The sequence below is a fragment of the Rhineura floridana genome, chromosome 8, assembly GCF_030035675.1.
Source record: "Rhineura floridana isolate rRhiFlo1 chromosome 8, rRhiFlo1.hap2, whole genome shotgun sequence".
NCBI lineage: Eukaryota > Metazoa > Chordata > Lepidosauria > Squamata > Rhineuridae > Rhineura > Rhineura floridana.
The window spans coordinates 92,972,609-92,994,435 of NC_084487.1; the positions used below are offsets into that span (position 1 = coordinate 92,972,609).

The 21,827-nt window shown below is 43.0% G+C and overlaps 1 protein-coding gene and 1 long non-coding RNA gene across 15 annotated transcripts in view; one reads left to right on the forward strand and one right to left on the reverse strand.

Moving 5' to 3' along the window:
• The window catches only part of FAM3C (FAM3 metabolism regulating signaling molecule C), a 54,786-nt gene extending 33,292 nt beyond the window's left edge, over positions 1-21,494 (reverse strand). Inside the window, exons 1-2 of one of the 14 annotated variants that reach the window (XM_061640108.1) lie at positions 21,207-21,494; positions 1,918-2,023 (exon numbers count right to left, since the gene is read on the reverse strand). In XM_061640108.1, the coding sequence (XP_061496092.1) occupies positions 1,918-1,922 (5 nt within the window). In that variant the 5' untranslated portion in view covers positions 1,923-2,023; positions 21,207-21,494. Of the gene's footprint in view, positions 1-1,397; positions 1,422-1,917; positions 2,024-6,515; positions 6,704-15,698; positions 15,799-20,598; positions 20,888-21,206 lie in introns of those variants that run through there. The other 13 variants (XM_061640110.1, XM_061640111.1, XM_061640115.1 and 10 more) reach the window with 13 other exon arrangements.
• On the forward strand, positions 20,565-21,827 carry LOC133390782 (uncharacterized). The gene is made up of 2 exons (XR_009764469.1): positions 20,565-21,122; positions 21,290-21,827. It is a non-coding gene; the product is annotated as an uncharacterized LOC133390782 (long non-coding RNA).

Below are 21,827 nucleotides of genomic sequence, written 5' to 3' on the forward strand. Positions count from 1 at the left end.
TAAGAAAGGCTAGCTTTTGACGGTTTAAAATCAGTTTCCACTTATGAGGTGTAATTAGCTTTGTTCCTTCTTGCTCCACCTTCTGTTTACTATATGTTAAAGCAGCCCTTGGATCAAGAACATATTGCCATGGGTCCTGTACTTCATCTGCAGTAGCCACTAAATCAGTTTCCCCAATTGTGGGTAAAGATAATTTTGAGTCTAATTGATCTGTTTGATCTAAAGACGTAGAGTCCCTGGGATGAGGCATCTCGTTATTCTTAAGACCCTTCTGGGTTAATTTTGGTGTTTTCTTAGGTGAGTCCTCTAGTAGTTTAAAAAGTCTATTAAAACCCATTTTCTTGTGTTTTTTTACTGTTCCTACCAATGGTAATATTTTTAGACTTTTTAGTCTTTTTATCTGGAATTTCCTTTAAACTTGCTTTCTTTATCTTACCCGTAGTTATAGATACTATATCCTTTAAATGACAACCACATACACAATTTCCACTTCCCTCATGTTTGTTCTTAGTATCATTACTTTTGGAATATGCCAGCCCTTCGTCTTTCTTACAGAGTTTAGCCATAATGACCAACAGACCATAACACTCTGACAAAAAGTTCTTAATTAGTTCCAATTCTCGAGTAGTTCTTAGGATCATTTCTTTGGGGACTGAGATTCCCTGTGTAAGTGTCCTGTCTTGCTGATCCTCATTAGAGCAGGGATTTTGGTTTATGTTCTCAGGAGTCCCAACTCCCGCATTTCCCTCCAGATATCTCAAATTGCTCCAGGTGCTATGGATCATCTCAGGAGCTATGTCCTCATCATGAAGAATGTGGGGGGGTTCTGAGTCCAGATTTTGCAGTCTTCCTTTAAATAAAGAGCTGGGTCTTCTCCCTACCCCAAGAGTTAAACTCTTTAATTTTTCAGCTTGAGCAATTTCAGTGGCTAAGTCTGTCTCTGCTTCTAACGCCCTTTCTGATGTTTCAGAAGTTTCAAATCTGTTCCGTACGCCATCAACTGTCCAGTAGAGGATGCCAGTGTGAGTGCTAAATACTTCCTTTTTCTTGCCTTCATGTATTGAAGGAAAATAAGATGGAATCTCTGCTTGTTGTTTCCTTTTCTTTTGAGGAGGTTCAAGGACAGGGAGGGGGAGAATCCCCAGGTTCTTACAGCCCTGCCTTGTTAAAACCATACTGGTATATCTGGTCCCGGAGCTTAGTTAGTTAATTAAACAGGTTAAGTGAGACGGAGACAGTTGGAAACTTTCCTAGAGAACTCCTATCAGGTAAGCATAGTAATAAGGAGCTTCACAAGTTTATACAGCTGCAGACCCAGATAACAACTACTGGTGAACATGCCCGTTTGCTCTATTAGTAAAAGTTGCAGCTCTTACGAAGTAATTATAAATATTTACTTTAGCCCAGAGTAATCTTGCTGTTTCTTACAGTCCCCTTGCTTCTGCCTGGTGCTCTCCCACAACTTGGGGGCTGGAGGTTTAAGTTTCTGTAATAAGAAAAGGGAGCTTACAGACCAGCTACCGATGCTGCCGACGCCATCTTCCAGTTAAAATAGTATTACAATTTGAATTCCATGGAATTCAAATTATAATACAACACAATACTATATATAAGAAACGAAAGAAGCAATAAAATACAATTAAAAACCATCTAACAGAGCTCATTACAATTGCTGCAACTGCAATTCTGCTAGGCAGAAAAATCACTAAGTGCTATGCCAAGGCCCTCAGTGGTCCAACGGGAAAAATGTTTGGGAACCACTGATCTGGAAACCTGTCCTGATGGCAACTTCTGGTAGAGTAGTTGGAAAAAGTAAATATCTCTTGTCTCCTTAGAACATTCCCCAGTCTGCAAAAACATTGTGGTTCCACAACAGTCTATCACCTACATGAACCAGCAGAGCCAGCATTTTTTTACCTCATCCTTCCCTCAAGTCCCTGCTTCTCAGATCAGTGGACAGCCAGTCCTCTTTCCAGTAAAGGCCATTCTATTTCTGTGCCTTTTCCTCCACTGACACATTCATCTAGAGAAACACATAGATGAATAATTTGCTATTAAAAATAATTTGTGTAATACAAAGTTAGTTTATTAAAGGGGGCATTAAACAAAACCCTATTTCTAATATCTTTTTATATATGCAGGGATTTAAAAGGGGGGAATCATTCCATTATACAATTCTCCATCTAAAGTGAGACCAGTTCTGCTATGTCATTTGCTTTGTGTGAATTAGGAAAACTATAATGCTGTGGTAAATAGGAGAGTCTTGGCATGAGCTCACCTCAGCCCAACTCCTTGTGCTGTGAAAACATGCTATTTGGTTATGTTTATATACACATATATACCTGCATGTGCCCCACCCACAGTATCTGTCATCCCCCCCAAAAAGAGAGAGTTAATAGATTACATAAGCAGAATATATATATACATGCTTGATCCCACAGCATGTTTTATTTGGGTGGTGGGGAGGTGGTATGCACTAGTCCCAAGCTTACTTTCATGTCTCACATGTTTGGTCTATATGTTGAGTCAGTGTCTGAAAACAATCCTCAGTCTTAGACAGTAGTGTAGTGGCAAATTCAGAAGTGCAGTGTCTCTTCATGAGAGTTACAGCCACGTCCCCTCCCTTGCTGCCGCGTTGAGGATTGGAAAAGGACTGCCTTCAAGTCGATCCCGACTTATGGCTACTCTATGAATAGGGGTGTTCATGGTAAACGGTATTCAGAGGGGGTTTACCATTGCCCCCCTCTGAGTCTAGTCCTCCCCAGCTGGCTAGGGCCTGCTCAGCTTGCCACAGCTGCACAAGCCAGCCCCTTCCTTGTCTGCAACTGCCAGCTGGGGGACAACTGGGCTCTTTGGGACTATGCAGCTTGCCCACAGGGCAGGGCACATAACCCGTGAGCTACTCACTGTGGGGTGATCTTTAGCTGGCCCTTGACACCCAGGAGACACGAGCGGGGATTTGAACTCACTGACTCTGGACTCCCAGCCAGGCTCTCCTCCCTACTGTGCTATACCAGCCGTGTTGGGTGGAGAATTAGATCCTTGTTAATTCTTTTCCCACAATATCCCTAGGAGCCAATAAGCATGAATGGGGAGAGTGTTAGCTGCTTAAAAGAGTCTTCTTAGTGGCTGACTCCCCTCCATTCACTCTGATTTGATCCAGTCATCGGGAAAGGACAAGGAAGCATGTTACAAGACTCTTCTCAGTGGCTAACACACTCCCCTGTCATGATGGATTGGCTCACAGGATGCTGGAGACATAGGGACCCTGTTGGGACCCTGCTCCCAAAGAGGTAAGGGGTCTAAGACCCCCCGAGTCCCTGGATGACTACATCATTGGTATTAGAGCTGTTTCCACACATTACACACAACAAACCCAAGTTTATTACAAAGCATACTGCTGACAGAAAGCAATAGCCCATCCAGGCCTTCTTAGAAGTATACTGTACGATTATACATATATTCAAACACCTTTAGTGCATTCATATTTTCACACACACACTTCCCTACCCCACAAAAAAAATTATGAAACATAATGGTTTGGTTAATATGCAGCACCAAACCCCAGTCTGACATTATATGAACAACCATCAGGACTTGTGAGATACTCGCTTTCTCTTTCATTCCTGTGCTCCAATCCCTCTCTCTCATACTTATTCATGGAAACCATACCTCACCATATTGTCTGAACTGGGAAAACTATTGTTTGCAAAATTTGAATAAAATGGCATATGGTGCTCTGCATGAATGAGGAAGTGAAGGAGGCAATTATGAGTTTCTGAGGGAAGCAGGGAGCAAGCAAGCACAACACACATTTCACAGAAATGCCACTGCCATAGTTTGGCACGAGATGTGAATCAACTCAAGGTCTCAAAAGGTTTAATTAAGCTGGATTGATCTCTCCATTTCAGATATAAAATGGATATAAGCTACATTCAATAGAAAAAAAACCACCTGCTCATCCACTGTATTTCATGAATGGCTGGGAAAATACTTACTAAAAACAGATAAGCCATGACCATGCTTATTACAGACTAAGTAGTATAATTCATCAAAATACATATTTAGCGCTGGAAGTAATAACAGTTACATCATGCAACATGGCATCTCTCATAGGAAAACAGGTAGCTTAATTGCAGGTTAGAACAAGGATGTAGCCTTTAATTGATCAAAGCAAGGATTAGCATCCAAGCATTCCCAGCCCCTTAGGGAGTCAACAGGTCAGGTTTTAGTTTGAGAAACTAACTACAGTCAGTTATTATAACAATGTGTATTGTTTTAACATTTTTATGTTTGCTGCCCTGGGCCCCTCTGGGAGGAAGGGCAGGATATTAAAGAAATGAATAATAGTTACTATAAACCAGTTTTCCCAAATTTGGACAAAGCATGAAATTAGTTTGTTACGAACTGTGAACAGAAGTTTCACATTTTTTCCCTTGCATATAGATCCAAATCTAGTCTATGAACTATTGCTGTGTCTAAACCTGTCCACTGGTTGAATGTGATCATTATTTCACCAAGTTTAACTACAATTTGATACAATGTCTGAATTGACAAAATCAGCTACAGGTGTAATTCTGGATCCAGAGATGACGCACAATGGACCCTGGTCAAGCTCAGACCATAGCTGAGTTATAGCAGGCCATACTTTGGTTTGATGCCTGAATTTGTAATCCCAAAGGAAACAGCACAAGAGATATTATTTAGGTGTCCTACAACACTGAGAAAAGTTCCTTCCTATCTCCTATATGGTAGGGAGCACACTGTTTAAATCAATCCTTAACAGCTACATGTCTCACACGACCCAATGTGGCATGGTCCTAGCTAAGGAAAGGCGGGCAGAGGGAACAGAATGTGACATGCCTGGGGTAACTTGCAGTTATGATGCCAGCTAATTCTTGCCCACAGCCAGCCTTTACTACCATTATGCAAAGAGGTCCAGTGGACTAGCCATACATTCTACTCTGCATCATTCAGCAAGTGGGCAACCCAATCCCCTCTATTGGCCCACTTGTTCATAATTGTACTGAGGCGCCTTTGCTCTTTTGGTGGTCTTCTCTCCCCATCACAAAGAACTTGCTTAATTATGACGTTCTCTAGAAAAAATACATTTGCACCTGACTACCACCATCCTATTGTCCTCTGGACAAACTGATTTTAAAGAATGCGAGAACAGTTACTGGGGCATGAAATGACAAATAAAGCTGAAATTATCAACATCATCATCAGGATTTCTTACCTATCCTTTACCATATGGTTCTAGGGAGTGTTACAGCAATGTAAAAATATAAGATTAAAATCAGTTAAAACAATGCACATCGGAAGAATAGGTTGGATTCTAAAAACATTTCTCAGGTGTCAACGGCCAATATAAGGGGTGCATCTTCAGCATATGATGAAAGCTATACAATGAAGCTGCCAGACACACCTCTGTGTGGGGAAGGAATTCCACAGCTTATGGGCTGTGAGAGAGAATGCCCTCTCCTAGATCATCATTTCCTGAACTTCTGAGGGCGGTGAAACTATCAAGAGCCCCCCACCCTTGCTGATCTTAACACCCAAGAGGGACTGTAGGGAAGGAAGTGGTCTTTCAGATATTTGGGGTTGAAGTCATTTAGAGCATTAAATACTAATGTGAACACCTTGAATTCAGCCCAGAAACAAAATGGCAAAGGAAGAATGAAATAGAATTAGGTAGGATGGAGAAGTGATAGAAAATGTGCTAGTTTATAATTAGAATGTGTGGGAGGATCCTAGGATTAGAACACAGATGAAGCAACATGAATTATAAAGTAATCAGAGACAAAATTATGTTATGCAGATACAATTTTTTTTTAAGGGGAAGGAATATTTAAATCAGGGTTGTCTGCATAAGCTGCATAAAGACCTCCATGAAGTAACTACATCACATGCATTGACAATGGTGATTCACATTCACTATTTTTATTGAGGGAGGGGCACACATGCCATCGAACTCATGTTTTCTACCATTGTGCTGCTATTTTAAAGATATGTGGATTAGGAAACTCACTAACCTAATGGACACAACCACAGATTCCTCTGAACATTAAATGAAACTCCTGAAATGCAGGTAAGACCATTACATAGAAGACAAAAGGCATTTTATTCTGCCAAGTCCACTTATCTGAACTCTCAGAAGGACCTTTATTACATAACCTGGTTAGCATGATTGCCACTTCATACACCATCCCAACAACATTTGAACTAGTGAGATGGTTGGCATGAAGACAAGAGCAGGGAGACACCATGCCTCTGCTCCTTCCCACATAATCTCATCTCCCCAGATATACTTGTAAGTTACTGGACTAGCAGTCACAACACTAAAGCAACATAAGAACAGGCCTTACATGACCTTAAAACTGCAGTTTGTTCTTCCAAATCAACTGACTGAGAGCTAAGCAGTAGCCACCATGAAAAGGTTGTTTTCTGTAGTCTCTGGCCACAAAGTTACACACAGATGAAAAAATTGTGTATTTATTATATCTCTATTCCACCTTTTCTCCAATGAGCGCAAGATGTGTTGGAAGCATAAGTAGCCCTGTTACCCAGTTGGTTGAAGTAATAAGACACCAGATAGACTGCCACAGCTTTGTTAAGGAGAAGCTTTACTTGCGATACACGAATAAAGTTCTCTGGATACACAGGATCATAAACGAACACAATAGCACCTTCCTCATACGACTCCTTCATCCCCCACACATTGCTGCAGCCACCCCCTTACTTTTATGGACCTTATCTCAATTACTCTAAATTCCTGCAGCTGTGAAACTGATGCAACCGGCTCCTTGTTAACTATTGCTGTTAACTCTTTCCTGCCCTGTATAACCTGCCATCTATAGGAATCATTATAAAATGCAAGTCATGATGACTGTAACAAGATGGTGTACATGGTTCTTCCCTATCCTACCTCATCACAACATCCTGGGAGGTTGGTTAAGCTGACAAGTAGTGATTTGCTTAAGCCAGCCTTTCCCAACTAGTGGGCCACCAGGTGTTGTTGGACCACAATTCCCATCTTTCCTGACCATTGGCAATGCTGGCTGAGGCTGATGGGAGTTGTGGTCCAACAACATCTGGTGGCCCACTAGTTGGGAAAGGCTGGCTTAAGCTTCATGGTTGTGTGGAGTCTTAATCCAACACTCTGAGACTCACCTCAGTTTGGAGCAATAGTAGATTAAAACCAAGGTTTATGAGGTTTTCCTTCACAGAGCACTCTCTTTAGAACTGGATAAGCCAGTTTTGACCATAAGAAAAGCAAACAGTATTAAGAAATTTTAGAAATGTGTTATCTTGACCTGGAGCACTCAAAATTCACAATGACCACCATTTTTTAGACTACAAATGGATTTATTCAGAGTACAGTAGGGCCCCGCTTCTCGGCACCCTGCTTTTCGGTGTTCCGCTAATACAGCACCAGCAGGGCGATCAGCTGGAGGGGGGCTGGAGCTCCCCTCACTCCAGCTGATTGCGCCGGAGGAGGGGAAGATCAGCTGTAGTGTGCTAGAGCTGATCTTCTCCTCTTCTGGCACGATCAGACTCCCGCTTGAGCTGATCGTGCCAGAGGAGGGGAAGATCTTCTCCTCCTCTGGCGCAATCAGCAGGTTAGGTTGTAGACCCTCGCGCTACAGCTGATCTGCTTTTCGGCAGTTTTCCCTTTCCGGTGGGGGTCTGGAACCTAACCTGCCGTATCAGTGGGGCCCTACTGTAATAAATATTGAAGTGAAAACATTCTTGTGTTGTGGGGAAAAGTAAACTGCTCCTCTCAGACTAGGAAGTATAAAGGGGCCTCTTGCTGCTTGGGAGCAGGGCTCTTCTTGGAAAGGAAGGCAGTTATCAGACAGATAAGCAATTCACGTTTCTCCCAATCTTCCACCTACAAGCATGGCTCTCTTCAGTATATTTTCATGTGTGGGGAGGGAAGGACTTGCCCAGGGTTAGATTACAGCTGTCCTATCAAATTTCTCAGTCTGCTGCCATCACCTTTTCAAACCCCAAGAAACAAGTTTTTCCAGAAGCCCCAGTTCAGACCACCTTTTACAGCTTCATCCAAGGCATGTTAGATTTACAGCTTGTCTCATTGAGTTTAATGGGATTTATCCATAAAAGCAGTGGTTCTTAACCTGGGGTGCACAAACCCCCGGAGGTGTGAGACTTTTTCTAGGGGTACAAGGCGTTGTTCAAGAGATTTTAAAAATTCATTTAAATAGAAGCAGAAAATTAACTATACAACCAAAGATTTTGGAAAACTGTCATTTATCTTAGCCTAAAACACACATTAAAATAAAATTAAAATAAAAAATGAATGGTATTTTTTCAGGGGGTGTGAGAGCATATTTTGGAAGTCCAAGGGGTGCTGGCAGTGAAAAAGGTTAAGAACCACTGCATAAGAGCATGCATTCAGGGCATCACCTGTGGTAATGCTTCTTTTTTTAAAAAAATGGAATAAAACTTATTTTTAAAATCAAATTTAAATTCTGATGTAGACCTTTCCCCCAATGTATATAAACCAAAATTAAAATATGCCTCTTGGAGCTGGGGGGGGTGAGTGGAAATGCCCTATCTGAATCTGCTCAAAACAAACTTCCCCAAAAGCTATTAAGCATGAGATGAAAAACAGTTCATTTTATGAAAACCTCTTACCCACAGCAGGCTACAATTACACACAGCAGGTGTACGACTATTAAAAACACCAGCCTATCTTAATCATTCTTAATTTAGTAATAAGCAACAACTGCATATGCGCCATGCAAGATTGTAAACTATGTCCATTCCATTTAATACCTGAAAGATGGGAATTGTGTAGAACCGCAAAAGCCTTCAACATGAAAAGATCTTCCACTTTGTTTCAGATAAGCTTTTTTTTTTTTTAAGATTCCTTTTTGGCACAGAGAGGCTGTTAGTTATATAGCAACTAACGGCAAGGGTTGCAAACCTTTCGGACCAGGGAACACATTTCAAATTCTGAGTGTTGAGGGCACGAGTCACAAAATAGCTGCCATAAGGGGCATGGCACAACACAAATTTAGAGAAAATACAGCCATTGCTGATCCCACTTTCCATCTCCATCCCAGATAACCTCATGTTTACCATGGGAAGTCAGGTACGTCCTGCTGGTCCTGACTGTGGAGATACAGCTGTCAAACTCAAGAACCCTCTTTTACACAATGCCAATCTTAAATCAAAGCCTAGGCTGCCATCCCGTGCCCCTTAACCTAAAAATAAGTTCCATTAAACACAAAGACACTTGCTTCTGAAGCACATGTATATACACGGTCACCACCAGCCTGCCCCAAGAGCACAGTGCCATCCACACCAACACACAGCCATACAGGTGGCAGGGGGCTTAAATAAGCCCACTTGCCCCCCACCCACCTGTCATGTCAGTGCACAGTGCGCAAGTCTGCATGCTGCGCATGTATGCCTACCATCATCCAAGATGGTGGCAGAGACATCAACCCCTTAGGGATGCCCCTGCCACCATCTTGGGTGATGCAAGCAGGCGCACTGACGCGACAGGTAGGTGGGGCAGGTGGGCTTATTTAAGCCTCGCAGCACCTCTATCAGAGGGTGCCTGGGAGCTCTCGCTTTGTAATCTGCGGCAGTGTCGGATCACTGTGTCCTGCAACCTAATGCTACTGCAGATTGCGGAGCGGGTGCTCCACCTTTCCACCCCAAGGAGGGGCCCCTCAGGGGGCCCTTTGGGCTGCAGGGGTCCTTGGTCAGGTCCCAACCTGGCTGCCCACTGGTGCCCGGGCAGGTATATAATTTACTGCAGGTTAACTATACAGCAAATTCTTAATGAGTGCCAGGACATTGGCTCCTGCACAGCAGGATACATGCCTAATCCTCTTTGCAAAGTGTTCACATTTTGCATTTGCCATTTTGGAGAGTGAGTATATTCTTTAATATCCACTCACACTTACTGTGTAGTAATATTTGCAGAAAATAACTTCTAGGAAATACCTGAACTCAGCACAGGAAAGATGCACCCTGGTTGCTAGGTAAAAAGGAAGGACAAACTATGGAGATTACCATGACTACTAGAAAATAAGACAGAAGCAGAAAAGGTGCACTAATGGGAAGGGGGAAACAGCAGGGCTTTAGACCCCAGCGATTCCTGTTACCTGGTGTCCAAACAACTCACTTATCAATCACAGCTCTGACTTCACTCATTGACTAAAACCACTGACAAGTGGGAGCAGCCGGACTGTCTCATTTCACAAAAATCACATAGTTGAAAGGTACCTACGTATTTTGTTTTGTAACTTTCTGTCTAGAATGACTGGACATTTTAAAGAAAAAAGAAAGCTCAGAGTCTGGGAGCACAAATGAAGGCATTTGCAAGTACTCTTGGATGAAACAGATTATCTTGACCTATTCCCAGTCTGGGTTCAGGCCTAGTTATAGGACTGAATCGGCCTTGGTCGCCCTGATGCATGACCTTTATCCGGAGAAGGACGGGGAGTGCAACCCTGTTATTCTTACTTGATCTCTCAGTGGCTTTTAATACCATTGACCATGGTGTCCTTCTGGGCCGACTTAGTGAGATGGGTATTGGAGGCACCGTTTTACAGTGATTCCAATCCTATCTCCAAGTCGTTCTCAGAGAATAGCATTGGGTGACTGTCTTTTGGCCCCCTGGCAGTTGTGCTGTGGGTTGCTGCAGGGTACCATCTTGTCCCCCATGCTGTTTAACATCAATATGAAGCCCTTGGGAGTGGTCATCAGGAGATTTGGGGAGAGGTGTCAGCAGTATGCTGATGATACCCAGCTCTATTTCTCTGTATCATCTGAATTGGGAGAGGCCGTGCAAGCCCTTGACCACTGTCTAGACTAGGTGGTGGGCTGGATGAGGGCCAATAAACCGAGTCTGAATCCTAGAAAGACGGAGGCACTGTGGGTTGGTGGTTCCCGAGTTTGGATAACTGGACAGTTGCCTGCTTTGGATGGGATCATACTCCCTCTGAAAGAGCAGGTTCGTGGTCTGGGGGATGCTCCTGGATCCATCTTTGTTGCTAGAGGCCCTGGTGACCTCTGTGCCTAGGAGTGCCTTTTACCAGCTTCAGCTGACAAGACAGCTGTGGCCATTTCTGGACTGGGATAGCCTGACTACTGTTGTCAATGCACTGGTAACCTCCAGGCTGGATTACTGTAATGCACTCTATGTGGGGCTACCCTTGAGGTTGGTCTGGAAGTTGCAGCTGGTGCAAAATGCGGCGGCGAGATTGCTCACTGGGGCAGGGTATTGCCAACATGTCACCCCTGCTGAAAGAATTGCACTGGCTGCCCATATGCTGCAAGGCCAAGTTCAAGATTCTAGTTTTGGTGTACAAAGCCCTATACAACTTGGGACCAGGATACCTGAAAGACCGTCTTATCCCTTATATACCCAGTCAATCACTGCACTCTGTAGGTGAGGGCCTCCTGCAGATACCATCTTATTAGGAGGTCCATTCTGCACAACGTAGGAAATGGACCTTTAGTGTGGCAGCACCTACCCTGTGGAATTCCCTCCCCTTAAATATTAGGCAGGCATCATATCTGTTATCTTTTCGGCGCCTACTGAAGACCTTCCTCTTTCAACAAGCCTTTTAAGTTGAGACCTATCACAGTCTGCATCTGTGTTGGAACTGCTTTTTAATATGTTCTTAAACTTTCTTTTTTAAAATGTTTTTAATCTTAGTAGATGTTTTGATAGCTTTTTAAAGTAATTTTTTGAAGATGTTTGTTTTAATGTGTTTTAAAGTTTGTTTTTATGATGTTTTAATGTTTTTAGTGCTTTTGTTTGCCGCCCTGGGCTCCTGCTGGGAAGAAGGGTGGGATATAAATCTAATAATAATAATAATAATAATAATAATAATAATAATTTGCGGGTGCCAGGTTGGTGACCCCCAACTTAAGGTGTCTTACCATGTAATCCGAAACAAGCCTACTTAGAAGTAAGTTCAAATTAACTCTGTGAGGCTTACTCCCAGGTAAACGTTTACAAGATTGCAACCTTAATTTGCACACAGTGGAACATCTAATACAGCCTTCCCCAACGTGGTGCCCTCCAGATTTCTGGACTACAACTTCCACCAGCCCCAACCAGCCTGGGTCAATTGTCAGGGATGATGGAACTGGAATCCTAGGCATCTGGAGGGCACTAAGGTGGGGAAGACGTTTCAGTTATTGAATAAAGTTGTAAAGAAAAGAAAGGGGTTAGGAATGAAAAGCCCAAAAGAAAAAAAAGAGTGTAGTCAATTGTAACAGTTTACTCCCATGGGTTTTGCAGTTATCTTATAGTATACTATGTTATAGCAGTTCTTTAACTGCAAAGCTAAGCATACTTACCTGGAAGGAAGTTCTATTGATTCTAACAAAACCTCACATAAATGTGCTTAGAATCACAGGTGCAATCCTATCCACTTATCTGGAAGCAAGCACCAATGAATTCAATGGCACTTTCTGAATAGACATGCACAGAATTGTGCTTAAGGACTCCAAATACTTCTATAAATCTTTATGGGCACAACGCAGTCAGATATTAAGCATGCTTACTTGGAAGCCAGCTCCACTATGCTCCTAGAAAGATTGCAGTGGTTAGCGGTATATCCTTCCTATCTACTGCACCTATGTCCTCTTTGCTGGGTACAGAAGAAAAAAGGTCTATAGATATAAAACCAGGGTAATTTAGCCCAACCTTCCCCAACCTTATGCCTTCCAGATTTGGGCTTCCCATCAGCCCAAGCCAGCAAAACAAATGGCCAATAGAGTCCTAAACATCTGGAGGGCACCAGGCTAGGGAAGACTGATTTAGCCACTGCTGATTCTCAAGACTGCTTCTTAATTCTTTATTTCCAGCATTTAAGTTGATCCAACATCATCTGTAAAAATCATGTTATTACTGCATAACTTTGACATTTAACATCATTTTGAAGGCCAGTTTGCAAATCCTGAATGGTTAAACTTCATTTTACAAATTGTTTTTATTTGTACGTGGTACACTTCCTCTGCAATTACTTCAGCCTCACTACCAAGCTACCTGGTCACCATCAGTGGCCAGAAATACTGGAAATTGTCCCAGGGGATTTGTAGCACGGAAAATGGAAATGGACTGCCTTCAAGTCGATTCCAACTCATGGTGACCCTATGAACAGGGTTTTCATGGTAAGTGGTATTCAGAGGGGGTTTATGATTGCCTTCCTCTGAGGCTGAGAGGCAGTGACTGGCCCAAGGTCACCCACTGAGCTTCATGGCTGTGTGGGGATTTGAACCCTGGTCTCCCAGGTCATAGTCCAGCACCTTAACCACTGTGCCACACTGGCTCACATTTGTAGCATATTCCCTTTTAAAAATATTTACAAATACTATTGGACATGCTCAGTTCACTGCAACTGAAACTCAATTATCGTGCCTGTACATTCCTACCAGAAGCTTCCTTGCTTTGCTTAGCAAACTGTTCCACTCTTTATCAACCCTTTTGTGTTGGTCAAGGTTGAGTGTAGTCTTTGGAAATAGCTCTTATCTTCTTCTGTTTACCGAGTCATAGGGATTGGTATGAAGTGAACTCTAACCAGCTGGTTCCCTTTGCTGTAGAAGTAGCACCTGTCTTAAGACAGTCCAAAAACTGCTTTTGTGTACAAGGTGAAGGCTACGCAGGACTGGATTTGCTTGTTTACTTCTTAAGTCAAAAAGGCACTTTATTTATGTTCAGAGACCATCCCTTCTCCATATTGCTGGGCTGAGTCCTACCAGCAGTTGCAAGCGCTGACTCAAATTAAAGGAGCACATGCAAAGAAATGAAACAGCGACTTGCCCCAGGCAAAACCTTACACATCATGCTACAAAAAGGTGTTATATTGGAAAAAAAGAGAGGTTATTTTGCCTTCATCAGTCAGAATCTGTGAAAGAGAACTTGCAATGAACAACTCTTATGCAACTGTGGTTGTGATTTTTCCGTTATGTGTTCCATTGAAGTTAAATAATTAGAGGGTTTTTTAAAAGGTCTTCAAATATTTTCCTCCACATGTGTGTATTCTCTTTTTCGATTTCATAATGGCAGAATAGCTGGGTTTTGAAAGCACACATCAGCACCCAATATCCTTGGGCAGCTGACAGAGCCATAGAGAGCCCTGGCAGGGCCTACCCTTCCCCACCCCATTTTTTTCTTTCTGGCCCATCACTCTGAGCACTGCCAAGTGGCTGGAACATTTCCCACAATGCTCCCAACCTAGCATCCCTTTGAGACATTGAGAGAAATTACGAAGGTGGCTGGGCCACTCAGTACTGTTTGGGGTGCTGCAGGCTAAGCTCACCAGGGACACTGACAGAGGAGGGGACTGACCAGAGGACACTCTGTCCAGCACCCCTGAAGCTGGTTTTAAATTAATCTGTGTATAAGTAGAGAGGCTAATTTAAAAATGTTGTGAGCTAGTAACTTGTCAATTTGCTTACAAAAGCCAGACTACATTCAACAATCACTCATTTTGCATGCAAAGTGCAGGCTCTAACACTAAGCTATGTTTCCTCTCTCTTCTTTTCCCCTCCCCCCCCTTCTGACTTGATCACATAAGACAATCTTGCATGGCAGCTGTAGGCATTTTTAGTTTGATAATTTAGAACTAAACTAGGAGGTATGAAGGAAACCTATTTAAAGAAACAACACAGGAAGCCCCTTCAGGGGTGTGTGTACAGGGGGAAACTATTTCTGCCTTTAATTTAATTGCCTCTCACAGACTATATAGCTAGCTGCTATCAAAAATGCAATGCCAAGAAAGGCAAGATACTGCAATCAGCATAAATTAAACTATTAATTTTGTGTAATATACTTTCTTCAATTAATCAAGAAGGGAACAAAAAGCTATGTGGACGATCAAAGTTTTTTTTGTTCAGAAATCTGCACAATTCTCTAGCTTCTGAGAAGGCGCTTTCACATCTATCACTAGTCTTAATGGCTAGAAGCTTTATATATGCTTGTATCATGCAACTGCAAAATATATGCAGCCCTATCCATAACTCCAGGGCAGAATGAAAATTAAAAAACAACGCAAGGTATCAGAAAATCCAGGCCTACTGCAGAAACTATTACAACGAGAAAGACAAAATGTGCCTAGAGAATTAGGGGTCCTAAGGCCCATGGCAACCTGTACAATATTTTATTATAATATTAACAGTAAAACCCCATGTATGCCTACTCAGAAGTAAGTCCCATTGGGTTCAATGAGACTTACTCTAAGGTAAGTGTGTATATGACTGCAGCCAAAGCCCAAAGGTTAAGTATTGGAATAACCTTTACAAACACCTTTCAGTGCACCCAGTTTTAGGATTGCTCGTCAAACAAACATAAATTACTATTGGAAATGTGAATGTATATATAAATATTAATATTTAAATCACTTACCTTGCCTATCTTTTATCCAATTATGTTTTAATAAATTCATATATTTCAAACATTCAATAAATATACCTTTATGAGGATTCTGAAAGAAGGGGACAATTTCTCCTAAGAAATTGTACTCAGACAAAAGCTTCCAGTTATTGCTATAAAGACCATTTTTTCATCAAATTTGAAACTCCCTGCTACTGAGCAGAGCCAAAATAACCTTTTAAAAAAACACTAAAGTGCTAATTAAACTGTTCAAGGAAGGAATAACATCTAATGATTTTTAAATGCCAAGTCTGAAGTTATGACTTACCAAAAAATTAACTGAATTCAGCTGAGCACTGTCATCTTTTCTTTTTTATAAAACAAACTGAAGACCTGGGAGGAGGGGGCTAGTGCAGTATCTATCAATGTCCACTGCTGAGCATTGAGTTTCACAAAGTACAGTAGGGCCCCGCTTTACGGCACTTTGCCTTTACAGTGCTTCGCTAATGTGGCGGTCTCAATTAGGTGCAATTAGACTAAAGCCCCACTCATATGGCGCTTGTTCTGCTTTTATGGTGGTTTTCGGGTGTCACATGCCATTCTATTAAATGTGTTCTGCTTTTTGGCGGGGGTCTAGAACATCACACCGTATGATTGGGGCCCTACTGTATAGAAGGTCAGGCTCCTGCCCTAAAAACTTACAATCTAAGACAACAGAGGAAGGAGAGGGAAACAGATGCAGGGTAAACCAGAGAATATCAATTTGTTTCAGTAACAAGTACCTAGCCTTAGTTACCAAAGGATTCAAGGAAAATATTGGTTCTTAAGAGGGATTTAAAGGAAGAGAGGCAGCATCACATGTTCTAGGAGGCATTCCCAGCACAAAAGGAACAGCCAGAGCTTGGAAGTAACTAGTTACAAGTAACGAATTACTTGTAATTCATTACTTTTTTGAGTAACGAGTGGGTAATTCCTTTACATTTTGATTGTAATAGAACTAGGGGTAATTTTACTACTTTTGTGGAGTAATTGTAATGTTTCCAGAATTACTTTTGGGCATTACTTGGAGGGGAGCAGGGGAAGTCTTCTGCTCCTCTGATTTGTGGATGAAAATCATGTGCCTCAAACTGGGCTTCTGTGCAGTGCCTCTCTTTCCTCATGCTCTGTGGGTGGGTAGGAGGCGATGAGGGAGGAGGCGGAGAGTGAGACGGGGTGGAGTGGAAAATTTAAAAAAAACAAAATCAGTTAGTGGTGGTGAAGAATGGAGTGGAGGGGAAAAGGATCCAGAGGTCAAGAACATGGATAAAGGAGAAGGAGGCAGCATCAGAATGGAGATAAAGAACTGTGGAGGTGAAAGATGACGAGTGAGTGAGTGAGTGAGTGAGTGTGAGAGAGAGAGAGAGAGACAGAGAGAGAATACTGTGTTTGCACATGGCACACAAAGTGGCCTCCACCACCCTCTTTGGCTACTGTGCTGCATTTGCAGTATTTTAACTTTTTTGCATCTCAGGGGAAAATGTTTGCTTGAGTGAGTGTCCCTTAGTTGGTGGCAGGGCAGGGTCTGGGAGGTGGTTAAGTGAGAGAGATTATGCTTGCTGGCTGAGTGGGAGGGGTTGCACTTGGTTTGATGTGCTAAGATCTGAGTAGTGGCCTCTGCTTCCCTCCCCACCACCCTTACCAGCGGAGAGACCACCATTGTTATCTTATGAATAAAAATAATTATTCTACTATCTCTGTATGTGTTTGTTTATTTTTAATGTTGTTTTAGGCTACTTATATGTGCAGCAGCCAAGGCCAGCACCTTGTAGGCGGTTTTTTTTTAAGTAACTGAAATGTAACTGTAGTGATTACTTTGGAGGAAAAATAAAGTAATCAGTTACTTTCAGAGCAATTGTAATTGTAACGGTAATTACTACTTTTTGGGGCCATGTAACTGTAACTGTAATTTATTACTTTTTAAAAGTAATCTTCCAAGCTCTGGGAACAGCAAGGGAGAAAGGGCAAAGTCATTTGAGGAAGCTGAAGACCTTTGGATAGCTGAGGTTAAGTTGGAGGAGCAAAGGTCTAGCTCCATGGCCTGCACTATCTTGCATCTTCCAAAGGCCTCCAAATATTGTATTTTGTGGTGAGGCAACATTGATTATTTAGCAAGAAGGCTCTTCACCTGACTAACGCTCTAGTTAATTTTGCTGTTTAACCAATTAAACAACAGCTGACAGATTTAATAGCAAAATAATTCTTGAAATAACTACACACAGGCCTGGTTCCAGGTGACTAGAGGAGGGTGCACCTCAGCAACATGACTTTGTGGAGCTCTCCTCCTCCTCTTTGTCTGCCACATGGATCCAGCTGTCCTTGCCACACTATCAAGAGAGAGCAAAGGCAATTAAGTAGGCAGAGGTGGTGCATTGTATGCTCTCTCTGGGAGGCACAATGGGGAGGACTGAACCCCATACTGCTGCCCGGAGAATAGGAAAGCACCATCACTGCCACCTGCTTGCTCCTCTTCTTTCTTTGAGCAGTGTGGCAAGTAGGATTGGGCCCAGTGAGGTCACCCACATCGAGCAACCAAGGGAGTTGAGGTGGTTGCTTCTGGCAAAAGCAGCCTCTGTCCCATTTGCTTACCGTCTTACTCTGGGTGGTGTGGCTGGGAGCACTGGGCTCAGTGGGCCCAATCTCCACAGCCATGCCACCCCAGAGGGGAATGGAAGTGAGAGTGACTGTGCACATGTTGCTACTTTTGCCCCTGCCTGCCCGCGGGCACTCTCTCGCACTCTCTCTCTCTGGGCACTGTGATGTGGAGACTGAAATGATCTACACTGCACCACACCGGGGGGGGGGAGAAACATGTGTGGACAGAAGCAGTGGTCAGTATGTTATTTTTCAGGAGCTCTATTGGCCTAATCCTTTCATGTTCTTTCTCAGAAGCTGCCATGAGCCTAACTCTTCACATCATCAAGACAAGTTGGATGAGCAAGAGAGAGGAAGAAGCGGTTACTGCAGCCTCTGCCTCCTCTTGCTTGTACACTCTTTCTGGGCAGACCCACTAGGCCCACTTTCCTTCCATGTTCCTGAGAGGCAAAGTGTGTACTCAAGAGCTAGGAGTAGCCTCCTCCTCTTGCTGCCTCACTCACCTGCACTCCTCCTCTAAGGTATCACAAACCCCAGAGGGAAAAGGCATGAACATAATTGGAGATAGCAATTGCTGTTTGTTGCAACCACCACCCAGCTTTATTTTTCAGTCCCTTTCCTAATAATCCCCAATACAGAAGTTATTTTGTTCACCATTAACACACACCAACTAAATTGATGCCTTCATTGAGCTTCTCACTTCAACCTCAAGGTCTCTTTCCTGGTTACTCTCTACCAGTTCAAACCCCACTAGTATATACGTGAAGTGCCATATTCACATCATACATTTATTCTACTTTAAACAGTCATGGTTTCCCCCAAAGAATCGTACGAACTGTAGTTTGTGCAGGGTGCTGAGAGTTGTTAGGAGAGTTGTTAGAGTGGTTTAATAGTCTGTTTTTCTTCCCAGAGAATTCTGAGAATCATAGATCTATGAGGGGAATAGGAGTCTCCTCTGAGCATCCTTCACAAATTACACTTCCCATAATTCTTTGGGGGAAGCCATGACTGTTTAAAGTGGAATAATAGCAGAATAAATGTATGGTGTGAATGTGGCTTTCAAATTCCCCTCCCCCCAAATGAGCATTAATTGCAACTTATTTATACTGAACCTCATTTATCATTTTATCACCTACTTGCCCTATTCTTCCAAAACTCTTTGCAGTTAGGAGCTTCATCAAATTATCTTAAGAACTACTCTAAATGCACATAATCTAGTATATCCAAATTCATAGCAACTGCCCAAGCCCTTCCCAGACAGTATACAGAATGTTTTGCCTGCTGTTCAAGCTTTGAGATCCCCCCCCAACAGTGCTAATCTGAACCAAAGACCTGGGCTGCTTCCAGACTGTTGCTATTGTGCAGGTGGAATTCAATCACAAACGGGCAAATTCAGGTTGTGCAATTAAAGTGGATGTGGTGCTCTTGTGCAACAAAGCAGCTTAAAATAGAGAGAACTTAAGTGACAGGAAAATGCACTTTTGTGAAGGACAATTGCTTGAAGCAACATTGCAAAACTTCCCTGCAAACAAACCAGGATGAATGCTCAAATAAATCAGTCATCTGGAAGCCACCCTAGTGCAATATACTTGCAATCTTTACTTCAGCAGATCTTTACATTTTAATGACTCAATAATGATGTGTACAGAATTGTCCAGTAGGCCTTACTGCATACACTCCCCTTCTCCCACTAGCCCCCATGAAAAATATAAAATGGTCAAGGTTGTAGAGAAGGCCAGGGCAGATAAACACAAAATATTTAGCATATAAGTAGAATCCAGGAAGATAAAAAGAAAGGAGCATAGACTAGGAAAACAGAAAAAGCAATTTAGAAAGAAGACTAGCTGCAGGAGCTTCACCATACATAAAATATGTCAACCTGGCACTCTATTACTCTGAATCCAAAAGACCACATCCTGATTTGGAATTAACAACATGGATGAGAATCCTCACTTCACTGATAATGAATTGAAAATCTAAACTTCTACCACTCTGATGACAACACTGGGAGAAGAAAAACTAATTATGTGCACCCATCATAATACAGTGACAGGGAACAAAAGGAGTTGAAGTCTATATACCCACCCACAGGATCATACTCTTCTACCCTGCATTATTTCATCTCTGTTACCTCATTCTTGCTTAACAGTCACTGACACAAATTAGAATCTCATAAGTAGGCACTGAAAGGTTGATGGGGAAAGAATCCACCCTGCTATCACTCACTGACTCTGTCTGACAGTGTACAAGAGGATTAAAATGTGTTAAGCAGTATTTAATTTCTCAGGAGAAGTATCTGTGCTCAAAGTTCCTGGAGTCTATATCCTTGGAGCTGGAACTTCTGACTTCACAATTCCAGATGGAAGATGGCTGTGGCTGCTCAGCAACAGTGGACATACACTCTGTTCATACTCAGAGATGTTCATTTAAGAGTACCTCCTACCCATGTAGTCTCACCTTCTCAGGAGAAGTACACACAATAAAATACACACTAATGTGATTACACAAAATTACAGTAATAGAGCTTACAAACGTACAAAAAGCTTCACGGGCATTATCTAGCTGTAACCGTTACTGGTAAAGTCAGGCAGCATTACCATTCCCTGTACTGCAGATGGGTAGACTGAGGCCGAGAGAGAGTGGCTTGCCTTAGTGAGGCCAAGCTTGTAGAGGCAAGACTCGAACCAGGCGCTCCCCAATTCATAGCTCAGCCTCTTAGCCCGCGGCGGCTAAACTAGCATATTATTTTCTGAACGGAATAGGGTTTTCAGTTAGATGTTTGGTTGCATTTGGAGAAGAGAACCCTCCACTAGCCAAAGTGAACAGCAAAGGGTCTAAATTGAGGACCGGAAACCAAGAGCAGTTAAGAAAGGCGGCGTGAAGTAGAAACAGAAAGCTGCACACGAGGTGGGGCCGCCGTAGGAGGAAACTAGTAAGAGGACAAACTCTAAAATCGAGAATATAGGAGAGAAAACGGGGGAGGGGGAAGACACAATTTAAAAATTACAGCAGGAAGGGAAGGAAAAAGGAGAGCTTCACATGTGAACAGAAAGATTGGAGATGGTTTGGCTGCAAGAGCAGAGAGGCGGCGAGGAAGGGACCACCGTGATGGAGAGCAAAGGTAGTATCACCTATCTATCTTCCCTTGGGGGAAAGAGATACAAATGCAGAGCTGGGGCGGAAGCGAGTCCTCCCCCCCCCTTACCTGCTGTCTTAGCCGGCCCAGCGCAGCAACAGCAGCTGCGAGAGCCCCGCACTCTTTTTTTCTCTTTTCCTCCACCCCGACAGCGCCTGCGCCGTGGAGACTCTCCCAGCCGAACCAACGCGGCGGCCGAGCAGGAAACGACCGAGAGAGGCTGCTTGACCCTCGCTGACTTCTGCTGCTACTATCCAACTGCAGGCGCTAGAGCTGTGGCGGCAAGGAGCGGGAGCCCGCCCTCTAGCGCTGGAGGACCGGGGGTGTTAGGAGGCCTTGACTGGGTGCGAGGAGCGACCTGCATTCATGTTCCTCATGTAGTCTCGGTCGCTAAAGGCAGCGCTTATTGTGTAGTCCCAGTGTTGTCGGTGAGAAAGAAGGTATTTCTGTGAGCATGTGCAAAGTGCAGTTTTCGCTGGGGAAAAGTCCTCTCCCAGACGTTGTGTTCCGCCACAATGGCTATGAACTCATGGCCGCTCAGCAGGTCTCCCACTCCCTCTGTATTTTCCTCCCACTCATTTTTAATAGTTTGATTCATTTCCCATTTTTCTGATATTACAATCTGTATGTTATTAAATTGTTAAAAGGCAAAGTCTATAAAATAAAGAGTTGTTCTCCTGAGATGACCAA